This window comes from Heterocephalus glaber, unplaced genomic scaffold (assembly GCF_053883595.1).
Source record: "Heterocephalus glaber isolate CG9 unplaced genomic scaffold, H.glaber_assembly_v1.0 deba00000331, whole genome shotgun sequence".
Lineage (NCBI taxonomy): Eukaryota > Metazoa > Chordata > Mammalia > Rodentia > Bathyergidae > Heterocephalus > Heterocephalus glaber.
The window spans coordinates 44,179,803-44,193,393 of NW_028258142.1; the positions used below are offsets into that span (position 1 = coordinate 44,179,803).

Sequence of the window (13,591 nt, forward strand, 5' to 3'; positions counted from 1 at the left end):
GGAGGTAGAATTTTGATAGGAAAAATTAAGCATAGAATTTGAATCATACACATTAGCAAAAGCATTAAGTCCTTAAGGCCAACTATTTAAGTTATTCAGAAATATTTATTGAATTATCAGTATGTCCTTACACATTGCTAATGACTTTAAATGTATTATCTCATTAATCCATGAAGAGACTTTAATTATTGTTTTCATTTTATAGAAAAGGAAGTGAAAACTGTAAAAGATTAAGCAGCATGTTCAACATCACACAGTAAGGAAAAAGCTGAGTTTAAAATGCCAATTGGGTCTGCTTGATTCTGTATCACAGATTTTTTAACCATTATGCTCTCAAAAATAAATAAATAAAACAGCAACAACAACAAGAAAAAAAAGCCAAACTAGTGTTTACAGGGATTTATCTGTGGCTGAATTTAGAATACAGTGGAATAGACAAAATGGAGGCAGATACAGAAGTCCACTACTACTGTCACTGTCTGGGCAGAATCCTGGCCAATCTAGGGGAAATTAAGATTTGAGGCTCAGCTGAGAGAAAGAAATGCCTGGTAGTGAAGAATATAAATAACTTTCCAGGGGTGGATTAGTCAGTTTTCCCATTGCTGGACACAATACCCAACACTCACAACCTAAAGGACGAAGGGTTTTGTACGGGACTTGGAGGGCAGGAAGACCAAGGAAAAGAGTGGCATTCAGAGGGAGAGGAAAGGGAAGGAAGATGAAGGGAAAGGCAGATTTATTCACTAGCAGGCCCAGTGGAAGTCACCTTCCAGAGTCTGAGCCCTGATTTTAAATTTGTTTTCATTTTTATCTTGTTCTTTGGGCAGGGCGGGGAAGCAAGCAGAATGTTACAGAAGCAGAATTAAGCACAGGGTTGGGGCAAATGTTGCTTTTTCAATTCATCTTTAAAATACAGGGAGGTACAGGCAACTGTTGCCTTAGCAGTTCATCTTTCAGACACAGTGACCTTTGTGGGTTTAGCAGGAGGGGCAAGCCTTGAGACAGTCAGTTTCTGTCAAGCTTTGAGACTGTTGGTCTCTGCTTTGTCTTTTTTTGTTTTGTTTTGTTTTTTCAGTTTAATTTTTGGGGATGATTCAGTCTATAGTCAACTGGCCTTGAGGCAGGCGCAGAAAAGCAAGGCAGAACAAAGCACTACCAGAGAGGAATCTGCAAAGGACCATATTAGTACTCAAGGCCATGCCTCTTTGACCCACCCAAACACACCCAGGAGAGTGCTCTACTAATTGGCTAGGCTGTTCCTCTATCCAATGAAATAAGGCCACAGTCACTATCACAGAAGATCTGCACATTCATCTTACTTTGTCCTGTTTTGATACTTTAGAAGTTGGTTAAGGCAACTGACATTTGATGGGGGCTATCTATCTATCTGTTTTGTTGTTTTGAGGGTCTCACTATATAATTCTGACTGGCCTTGAATTCACTAAGCAGTCCAGATTGGCCTTGAACTCATGGCAATCCTCCTGCCTCAGCCTTCCAAGTGCTGGGATTACAAGTATGTGTCCATGCCTTGCTTTGATGAGGGCAATTTAAGGAAGGAATTTTATTTTATTTTGGTTTTTTGAGACAGGGTCTTGCAATATAGTTCAGGTTGGCCTTGAATTCACTGTAGTCCAGGCTGGCCTCCAACTTGTGGTGATCCTCCTGCCTCAGCCTCCCAAATGCTGGGATTACAGGGATACACTATCACACCCATCAAGGCAGGACTTTTAATAGATTCCAGGGACTTTTATAACTTATGATATAATTCAGGAATGTGTGAATCCTCCAGCAAGCACAATAATATAAATAATAATTTATATGTATCCATTCATTTTTCTGGGAAAAGAGATCATAGTTTTTATCAAAATTTGAAAAGCCATGGAACCCCCAAAAAGTTATAAATGTTTACTCTAAGGCATAAATTTAACTAAAGCTATATATTAGCTTTTAATTATATTTGTTCCATCTGTAAACTTTGACTTAATATTAAGTATATCAGCAGTTATGTAAAATTACACATATTCCTGGAACTATATATTCTTGTATATTTGTGTATGCACACACACAAAAGCAACATATGCTTTTAAAAAAATGAAGGGGTGAGAAGAATATCCATCAGGCCGATCAACTACATATATACATGTGTATGTTTACATATATATGAATGCATATACATTTATAGAGTAAAGACGCACATATATTTTTGGACACATAGATGGAACTGAACATAATGGATCATGTCCTATTTATATGTAGCTGGGTCTGCTCATTCATCATTTAACATCTCAGGATAAGATACTTTTTTATTAGAATTCAATAATTAGAAACCTCTGTTTCTGGGCCCTTTATTTTGCATTTTAAAAACAATGGGCTACATCATATATTCAGTTTAGCTTAAAGAATACATTACAAAGCAAACACCATTATAACTCCTTTCCAGACCAAGAAACAAAGCACTGGCAGCACTGCCCTACAGATGCATCGCCAGCATGCCTCTCTAGTCACATCTCACCTCTTCTTGCCTCCAGGAGCTAGGCACTATTCTTTAAGTATTTCCATACTAATATTAATATACATATATAGTTTTCAACACTGGAGATTGAACCCAGAGCCTTAACATTGAGCTACGTGCCCAGCCCCCACTCCTTTTATTAGATTCTGACACAGGGTCTTGCTAAGTTGCACCACTGAATTGCCCAGGCTGGCCTGAAACTTGCAGATCTCCTGCCTTCCTCTCCCAGAGTAGTGAGATTACAGGCATGTGCCACCACTCCTGGCTAACATCTATATATTTGATTAAAAATGTGATTTACTTTTGATTCTTTTGCATTTTATAAATATGGAAACACACACACGCCCACACACACACACACACAATTTTTTTTCCAGTACTGGGGATTGAACACAAGGCTTCACACTGAGCTACACATCTAGCACTTAAAAAAAATACTGTTTCTTTTTAAATTTTGAAACAGGGTCTTGCTAAATTGCTCAATTGCTCAGACTGGGCTTAACATGCTCATGATGGGGCCCTAATTTGTATATCTCGCTGCTGGGTGGCTTGAACTGGTGGTACACACATGCCTGTCCCATGCATGACTGCACCGCTTCTACCAGCAGTGGTAAAAGCCACCCAATTGGACACTCATGCATGTACCAGTGGTTCAAGCTGGTGGGAATACATTAAACTTGTGAGGATTACAGGTATGCACTTCAGTACCTACGTAAACATAAAATCTCTTTTGAGACTTCTTTTGCTCAAAACTGTCTCTAAAGTTTACCTGTGTTGATGATTTATGTAGCCACAGTCTGTTTTCTTTGTTATATACTACTCCATTTTCTGCACTGATTTTTTTAAAAAAAAATTATTCTGCTATTGATAGCTAGTGTAATTCTGGTTTGGAATTATTGTGAAGAATGCTGCTGTGACAGAAGCTGCTAGTTACCCACCAAAATGCACTTTTTTCCCCATCTTTCCAAATGCACAGCTGTATTTCTCAGTCAGTCCTCCTTGTAATTATGTACGGTCAGGTGGAAAACCAGGGGACACTGTGTATGCTACTCCAGGTCCATCCTATAAAAACCTTCCACGTGTTCTCTTTCATACTTTTCTCCCTTCTTATTGATCTGTTATGATGGCAGGGCTAACAGTTTCCTCTACAGGTTCAGAAAATAAATACATTAGGCTTTGTGGGCCATATGGCTGCTGTCATACCTATTCAACTCTGTTGTGCTTGAAAGCAGCTACAGACAATATGTAAACAAAAGGGCATAGCTGTATTCCAATAAAACTGTATTTACAACAACAGGCAACTGGCCAGATTTCTTCAAGATCCAAGTTTGTGGACCTCTGTTACTGCAATGTCCAAGATGATCTTGGAAGGCACATGAAACGGCAGGACTATCATTTGTTAAAGCAGAACTGTTGTCAAGTTGAACCCCCAAACTGGACTGTTAAAGAAAGAAAAATACTTCTTGTTCTTTAAACACTGATTATTTTCTGTCCATTTGTTTCCATACCTTAGCCTACCTAACTGATTCTAGCCACAATGAACATGTCTGCAACTTAATCATTTTGTGTATGAGATTCTCTTTATATGTAAATTTAGAATTACTGAGATGTAGGGTATTTATTCTTTGTTTTTAATAAATAATCCCAAACTATTTCCCAAACTGATTGTGTAAATTTACACTCTGACCAGCAGATAGCCATTGCTGATGCTCTGCTTATTTTTTTTTTTGCTTATTTCTATTTCATTGATTTATGCAGTTAATGTTTAGATTAAAGATTTTTAAAAATTATTAAAGAACACATTGCCATTAATCCCTAACAACATACTCCCTCTAACTTATAATACACTTATCCCACGATTCTTGCCACTTTCTGAAACATTCTGGAAGTCCTCTTTCATGAATGTCTGTTCATGGCCATCTTGATGTCCTGAATTAATTCAAAACATTTATGGCAGTTTCTGTCAAATAAAAACATTATTGTTGTCTTTATCCACCTTATTCACCAGATCTGACATCATGTGACTTCTGGCTCTTCAAAGTCAAAATGACCACGAAGGGTAAATGTTTTGAATTGATTCAGGATATGGAGGTAGCCATTCCAGTGCAATTAGACACACAAAGGAAGACTCCAGAGCTGCTTCAGAAAGTAGCAAGAATGATGGTATAAGCGTTTGAATAGAGGGGGATTAATGGCAATGTGTCTTTTACTGTAATAAAAGTTAAAAAATCTAAATACTCATTGCATTTGCTGATCATACTTGGTATAAATCTATCATTATGACAGCACCACAGAATATTGATTACAGTAGGTTTATAGTAAGTTTTAAAATCAGAAGGTGTGAGTCTTCTAACTTTATTTCTCTTTTTCAAGAGTGTATTGGTTAACCAGGGACCCTTACAAATTTGTATGAATTTTAAGGTTAACTTTTCTATTTCTATAAAACATGTCATTGGAATTTTGGTAAGGATTGAATCTGTAGGTTGCTTTGTGAACTACTTCCATTTTAATAATCATAAATCTTTAAATCCATGAACAAAGAATGTCTTTCCATTTATTTATGTATTCTTTAACTTTTTTCAGAAATGTTTATACTTTTCAGTATATGAGTTTTGCATCTTTAAATTTATTTCCTAGGTATTTTTTGTTTTGATTTATTATAAATTAAATTGTCTCCTTAATTTCCTTTTCAGGTAACTCATTATTAGTGTATAAAAACACAAATGATTTATGTTGAATTTTATCCTGAAAATTGGCTAAATTCCTTCATTACCTCTAATAAGTTTTTGTGCATTCACTAGGACTTTCTTTCTTTCTTTCTTTTTTTTTTTTTGGTACCAGGGATCGAACTCAGGTCCTCGCGCTTGCGCAGCAGGCGGCGAAACCACTGAGCTAAATCTCCAGCCCCACTAGGATTTTCTATATTATACATGATCTGCCAAGAGAGATACTTTAACTTCTTCTTTTCCAATCTGGATGTGTTTTACTTCTTTTGTTGCTTGCTGCTTTGGCTAGAATGTCTAGTACAGTGTTGAATAGAAGTGGCAAAAGTAGGAACATTTGTTCTTAAATGTAGGAGGAAAGTTCCAGTCTTTCACAATTGAATAATGATGATGTTAGCTATAAGTTTTACATATATGCTCTTCATAATGTTGAGAAAATTCTCTTCTAACTTCATTCATTGTTTATATCATGAAAGAACGTTTGATTTTACTAAATGCTTTTTCAGCATCAACTGCAATGATCATGGGGTTTTTTTCTCCTTTCTATTAATGCGTTGAATTATACTGACTGATATTTGTACATTAAACTAGCTTTGCATTCCTGAACTAAATCCGTCTTGGTCATGATGTATATAAATAATCCTTTTAAATGTGCAGTTGAATTGATTTTTGCTACTATTTTCTTGAGAATACTTTCATCCATACTCATAAGGAATGTTGGCCCTTAGTTTTGTGTTTAGTCTTTGCCTGGCTTTAGTATTAGGGCCTCTTAAAATGAGTTAGGATGTATTTTTCCCTCTTCTATTTTATGGAAGAGTCTGTGTTAATTCTTTTTTTAAAGGCTTGGTAGAACTCCCCAGTGAAGCTATCTATCCTGAGCTTGTCTTTTGTGGGAGGGTTTCTAATTAATGATTAGAACTCTTTCTTATAGGCCTATTCAGATTTTCTGTTTATTCTGGAGTCAGCTTTGGTAGTTTGTGTGTTTCTAGGAATTTGTCCATTTCATCTAGGTTATTTAGCTTTTTGTCTTTTGATGCAACTATTCTTTGCCTTGCTGCTAATTTTTTACCCAAAGTGATGGCATTTTTTTGTTTTGTTTTGTTTTAATTTTCAAGGAATGTCCTAAATGTAGTTGCTTCTCTGCCCTGTGAAAGTTCAGTCAGGCAAAACAAAAGCAGGTCCTGGTGCCAGGCCTTTAGGAGCTCCACACAGAGATCAAAACAGACCTTTGATTCCTCTAAAGTCTGGGACTCTTACCTGCACCTCAGGATGCCATCATCAAGACTGCTTCTGTGCCAGGGTGGGAGTTGGGGCGAGGTCAAGTTAAAACTCCACAAAGCTCTTCCACCATCTTTCAGGGGCCTTTTTCCTAGCTAAATTTGTAGTTGCCTTCTGTAAATCTTTCACTATCTTCTACAGTTCTGATAAGGTTGATTCTGATAGTTTTTGGCAGTTTTTCAATGTTTCTGGGAAGGAACAAGCATCTGGAGTTACCTGTTCCACTATTTTAGCTGACAAGCTCCTGACTCATTTAAGACATGAAAATAATTTTGATACTAAAATCTGACAAGTTCATTACAAAAAAACAGACACGGTACCCAATATCTCCCAACTGTTATAATCATCAAACTAGCAAAAGAAAAAACAAGGTCATTTTAATAGATGCAGAAAAAAGATCTGATGAATCTCAACATGCATTTAAGACTTCCAGCAAACTAGGAAGGACATTTCACAACAAGATAAAGAGTTATTTATGAAAAAGCTCCAGCAAAAAATCATACTCGATGTATGGATGGCTGTCTGCCTGCCCTATGAGATCAGGGACAAGGCATATAAGTTTATTTATAACATTTTATTCTACAATGTAAACAGGTGATCTAATTAGACATGAGAAATAGGCATACATACTGCAAGGAAAGTAGCTGTTATGGACTAAAATTGTGCCTCCACCTACATTTATGTGTTAAAGTCCTAACCCCCAGTACTCTTTAGCATGTGATTGTATTTTGAGATAAGGTCTTGAAAGAGGTAATTAAGACCCCACTCTACTGCTTTTTCTTTGACACTAGCAATCAATCACCATCAGGACTTTGAAGGGATAAGCATATATTTTGCTTAAATCACTAAATCACTGTAGGCAGTGAGGTCCAAAGGTCTAACTGATTAGGTCCTTATTTTGGGAAAATGAGACAAGGACATACAAAGAAAAATCAATATATGTAATGCTATGTTAATTCATTCAACACATATATAAGGAACAACTAACATGTATTAAGCAATATTTTAGGAGCAGGGAATACAACAGTGACCATAGGAAGTTTATATTCTAGTGAAAGAAGATATAAAACATATCTAATAAATATGTAATCATATAGTATTTTAAGGTATTTCTTTCCATTGTAGAGGATGGGAAATACAGAGACTAGATGAAGTGACAATATTCCATATACAGCAATGTCAACTCTTATTTTGTTTGTCTGTTTTGCTCTTTTTGTTTTGTTTTGTTTTGTTTTGTTTTGCAGTACCAGGGATCAAACTCAGGACCTAGTGCTTGCAAGGCAGACACGGTGCCATTGAGCTAAATCCCCAGCTCCAGCAATGTCAACTCTTAAAGATAGCAAATTCAACTCGTATATTTGAATTCTTTTTTTTTTTTTAAGTGAAATGGGCAGGACAAATTATTCTGTGTGCCTGGACTTATGTATAGCTCTCTATTATGGTTGTCTTCTGGGTGGTGTTGATAACAGCATCAAGTTTAATATATCTTCTATTTTACACTTCTGGGAATTGGAAGTAATACACTGTGGTACCTTTTCTTAAAATTAAATATATAATAGTGATGATGATGATGGCACTAATAAAGGAAACACAAATAAATGGTCCTTAGAGGAAAGACAGAAATGACTTCTGCACTTGGGACATCTCAATTTACCTATTAATTACATCATCTATATTAATCCACTGTAGGCCATGAAGAGTGCTCAGATCATAAGAAGAGGCTCACTTTTAGGAACCACTCATTGGTTCAGAGACTATTCCTCATTTCACTTGATCTACAACAATCCCCTTCCAGTAAAAAAAATAAGTAAAATAAAAATGTTTGGAGCCACTCAGAGGTGCTCAGCCAATGACAGTTGCTATATAAGATTACATAACCTGAAAAAGAAAACCTCAGAGACAAAATCTGGGGCATGATCAATACAACCAGCTAAATCCAAATTACTCTAGGATCAGTCTCTCTCAAAGATTTATAGGAATTTAGAGAGCCATGAAAGAGGAACAAACTGAAGGTAGTTCCAAATGTAGCAGAGTACTTTGGAATGGCTTTGCACCCTGATTTAGGAAAGAACAATGCCAGGCTCCCAGGTCTAACTTTTAATTTCTGGAACGTGTGCTCAGTATCCTCAGTCTTGGTTATTATATCAGCATAATAGGAAAAAATGCTCTCAGCTTCTTTTTATAATAGAGAATGGGTAATTGCTCAAGAAAGGGAGGTTTAAGGCAAGCTAGGAGAGAATGTTTTCCTGCTGCACAAGAGGAAAAAGAAGGAATGAAGACTGAGTGTTTCCAGATTAATGCCTTTTAAAAGTTCTTGATCCAACTTTAGATTTTCCCAAGTAGTATTTCTCTGTTCCAGAGTGTTCAATAAAAGCAACTGAAATATAACATTCCTGATACATCACAGTGTATACTTTAGGTGGAATTCTGACAATGGTGAATACGTTTTTTTGTGATCACAGGGTTGTTTCTTGAGTCATGGGTCTGGCCTCCTTTACATGTTTAACATTAATAAAGTTGGCAGAATGGTTAAGGAGGATACTAGAGGTAAAGGAGTAAGAGACTGGTAATAAAGATTAATGGCCCTGCAATAAATGTCCAGTGTAGTACTTAATGATTAAAGGACAAGAACAAAGGAAACAAAGGATATAAAACAGAAAAAAAATGTGTATTAAAAAAATTCAGATAGACTAAAGAGGGGAAAGCAATTAAGGAGGTGTCAAATCAAGCAGTATAACGTGGGCAATTAGTGCTAGGTCACTGGCCTTATGATAAACAGGGTATGAAAACCCACTGTAGCACACCTTGGAAAGTTTATGTCTCCCATTTCATTGGGTGCCACAGCAAAGGCCAATGCAATAACTTTGCCTTGCATAGAAATCTGCATACACTAGCTCTACAATAGGCAGAATGGCTTAAGTGGGCAACTTGAGCTCTTTCAGTGATCATTTGGACCATAATTTTGCTAGTGGCTCCATATGAGAATAACAAAAGAAAAATATAAGACAGTCTTTTTTCATGAATACAGAAAAGTTAATAGTTACTGAGAATATCTGAAAATACAAACTTTTAAAAAGATGAAAAAGTTTTCTGTATTTTTTTATTGTAATACTACAACCTCCCTTCCACTAAAAGTGAGGGGAGAGAGAGAGAGAAAGAGAGAGACTACTAACAACAATAAAAAATAAAACCATGAGTGAAAATTGTCCCTGAAAACTTTGCAGAATTGTAACAGCTTCTCTTTGTTAAGTTGATTGGTACAGCAACATTATAAAATGACTATTAGGATTCATTATGCACAACAGAAAGTGCTGAAATGTCAGCAGAGTGTACAGCAAAAAGTAATGGGTTCTGAACTCCTGCTAGTCAAAAATGATTTTGTTTCAAATTAGGAATTGATTTTTTTCGGACACAAGCCCTTTCCAGGCTTCTGGCTTTTGTAGCTGGGCCCTGGAGAGATTAACCTCCACCATAGCAAGGGCTGGCCTGATGATACTTTTCTCGAAGTTCTTTTCAACTGCTGCTTTCTAATGTTGCTGTGGTCTTAACCAATAACGCAAGTCATTTGTCCCTTTGCTATTACACTATATCTTTCTCATTTTGCCATTTTATTCTAGTGCTGACACACAACATGAATTTGTTGACAAGTTAACAGAAGACTATGTTAAGCCTTGTAGAGTAATCACCAGACCAATTCTGACTGGTTCTCCATTCTTCAAAGTAAAATGACTAAGAATAGAGAAAGCTGAAGAAAGAGCTTCCCATCTCTGAAAGAGTACTGCTACAGAAAGTAAAGAAAATTCTTTCTTATACAGTAAGTCTGTTCAATTTCATTTTTGTTTTTGGTAGCAAAGACTAAGAAGCTTCTGTGCTGTTCTAAAGCAATGAACATCTCCAGAACATTTGGTTTAAGTAAAAAACAAAAACAAAAATACCCCCATACTTTTGCTCTTGTTTCAAATTGTAAGTCACCCTTCTGAAGTTTGGACTAGTTTTCATATTTCATTTATCTAGGATAGGATTAAACAAATTCTAGATTAATTGTAATTAGAACAAAAAACCATGACAAAGCACACAGCAGAAGAGGAAAGGCAGGGAGAGATACATTTGCAAGATCTTCTCATAAAGCACTGATCAATAAATAAGACAGTGGCTAAAGAGATCATAAAAAGTTGATTCCTGGTGGAAATATAGTAGTCGCCTGGTACAAAACAAGAGGTAAGAAAGAAATCAGGGTTACTCATTGTGGGTAGGAAAAAAAAAGTCTGTTAAAGAGGTGTGAGCAGAACGACTCAGAGATCTCGTTGGTGCTTTGTTTCCTATATAACTCTTCTGTCCAGTGAGGCTCATTCCCTTCCAAAGCATCTCTTTAATTCTGCTAAGAAAGATTATGGTGGTCAAGGGCCACTCCACGAACAACTAGGAAACACAATTAAATTTCCTTCACTCAACATTTAATTTATTTATAACAGATTTCTTTAAAAAATCTACCACATATAAAATAGGAACCATTACTGGCACTTGAAAGACTGTTAGTCAATATTTGCTTTAGATTCATGAGGTTTTGTTTTAATCACAACGTGGAGTTGTCCATGATCCCTTCTCCATGTTTCCTCTCCCCTGTGTTTCCGGTTAATTGAGGAATAACTGTTGTTGTTAGGGTTTACTTTTCCAGGGGAGATTTACGTCAACTTCTTATCATCCTTACTCAATTTGGACATTATTTTGTGTCTATGATGGTACTTACTGCTTAATTCTTAAGAGTCTGTTGCTTGCAAAAAGAAGCCCAAACTGGATAGAGTTTCCCTTATCAGTATTTTAAGAAAAATGCAGACACATTTTATTAATCTAGTAGATGTCCTGCTTGTGGCCTTGCAGGCAAAGTCAGTTTATAACATTAACTTCTGCTAAGCATTTCAAGAAATCATCTGGCATTCATTGGCTAGCAGATACCAGCAACCATCTTCCCCAAGCAGCTTATCGTTGTGCTACTACAGATGTTAAACTTACCTTTCTGGAGGCCACATGTATCTTTTTTTTGACACATCCACTTGGCATTGTCTTCTATATGTGACTGAAACCCAACTGTCTTTTTCTCTTTTCTATTCTCTCCACTGTTTGGGGAGTCTTGGTACTTTTTAAAGGATGATGAGGTTCTAGGCAGCCATCCATTGCATTTTGACTTTAATAAACTGAAAGAGAAAATGTGAATGAACTGTAGAGGGTACAGAAGGGGATACAAATTATATAAAGATATTTAAATTCAGTGAGTTGAAATGAAATTCATGACAGTAAAAACTTACTTTTTCTTATTTTTTATTTTCTTACAACTTTTTATTCTTACTTTTATTTGGAGTAATTTACTAAAGGTCTATTTTGTGTCCTGCCCCAACAATTTTACAGCAGCAATGGTCTTTATCCTTAAAAAGCTTACATTTGGAGTTAGGGAAATGAGATTCAAACCCATGAAATTATTAATAAAACCAGAGTATGACTAAAAATTTGAATATCTATAGAAATAAAAAGTATACTAAAACTAGACTTGCATATCTAAAGTATATTCCAAGTATTAAAAGTGAATGTTAGGGATTAAAATATCACCCGTGTGCTTCAAAATACATTTGTATTTCTCATTTTCAATTGTTTTAGTATTTGTTAGGTACCCAGGGTATGTAAGGAGCAATGCAGTAGTGCATGTGGAAGAAGTGGACTCTGTCCTTACATAATTCAATTATAAAGTCAAGAAGGCAAAAATAGAATAAAAGGCATTTAAATTAAAATGAACATATTTATCTTTTTCTTCTCATTAATAAAATAAATTTTGTTCCCACTATTAGCATATTTCTGCCTATAACATTTTATTATTTTAGGGAGAAATATATTTCCCACAGATTCATGCCACTTTGATTTTATCTTTCCTATGCCCACAGACAATGTGAAAATTAGAGTAAAAAAAAAAAGACTGAGAAACTGATAGAGATAGCTACTGGAAAAGTAAGACTCTAAGAATGAAGATGTTTAAACTTTCAGAAAGAGAGGTAATTTCCAGACAAGAATAAGTTGAATGAAGCATTATTGGACCTATTTCTTCTCCCAGGTGGTCTATGGCTAAGATTCCAATCATATAAACTTATATATGCCACTGGTTTGTGTTTAGTAATGTTTGCTCACATCATAACTTGTATTAATAAGAACCAATATATTAAATGGATTTACGCTTGGTGACACAAAAAATAACATAGTACATAGCTTCATGTAGGCATAATGACAAATTTATATTCCCTTTGTCTTTTAAAGATTTTTTACTATAAAACAGATCACTTTCTTGTGCAGAACTATCCGTAGATGTGTGTCTTAGATTATATAATTTCTATTCCTAGGACAGGAAATTAGGGAGAATTAAAGCCTCAATGTGAGTATAACTTATATCTCAGATATGCCCCAAACCAAGTAAACCTAACGTCTGCATCTGTGTTTACTCATGGAGAAAAACTAATGTGACCTTGATACCTGGCCGCCCCATAATTCATTCATTCTCAGGTCAATACTAGCCAGTGCTACTGCTCCCAATATGGATTGCTTCCTGATTCTTTATTTTACATAAAGGCACTTCTGTGCCTTTATTCAAAATCCCATCCTGGTAATCCTCCAACTCAACAGGGAACCTGGCTTCCAATTTCCCTAAAATAAAGATGACTATATATAAAATATTAAAAATCTCCTTTATCTTATAACTTACAAACTTTTTCTCCCCAATAGATTCCGTCCTAGGATTATAAACAAGAGCAGATCTTCCATTAAAAACGAAAACCTAAACCCCAAATCCCAAAACTCTTCTGTCAGGTGGGAATATTAATATATTACCAGTGAGGATAAGGGGATAAGGTCACTTTAACACACTACTGGAAGATTTGCAGGTTGGTATTGGTTATTTTTTTAAGTGATTTGTCCACACAGAACAAAACTGCACCTCTCCTAACACTTCTACTTTAAAATTTCATTGTACAGAATTACATGAGCAACAACATGAGAGTATTTATTCAAGGATGGTTACTGCAGAATTATTTGTAACAGTGAA

The 13,591-nt window shown here is 35.7% G+C and overlaps 1 protein-coding gene across 4 annotated transcripts in view; it reads right to left on the reverse strand.

Moving 5' to 3' along the window:
* Positions 1-13,591, reverse strand: part of Kiaa1328 (KIAA1328 ortholog) — a 308,994-nt gene that overhangs the window by 60,281 nt on the left and 235,122 nt on the right. For all 4 annotated transcript variants that reach the window (XR_002386322.2, XM_021236694.2, XM_021236695.2 and 1 more), the window contains one exon: positions 11,524-11,705. Coding sequence is in view for 3 of the 4 variants with exons in the window: in XM_021236694.2 (XP_021092353.1) it covers positions 11,524-11,705 (182 nt within the window). In the remaining variant the exon portion in view is untranslated. The remainder of the gene's footprint in view (positions 1-11,523; positions 11,706-13,591) is intronic.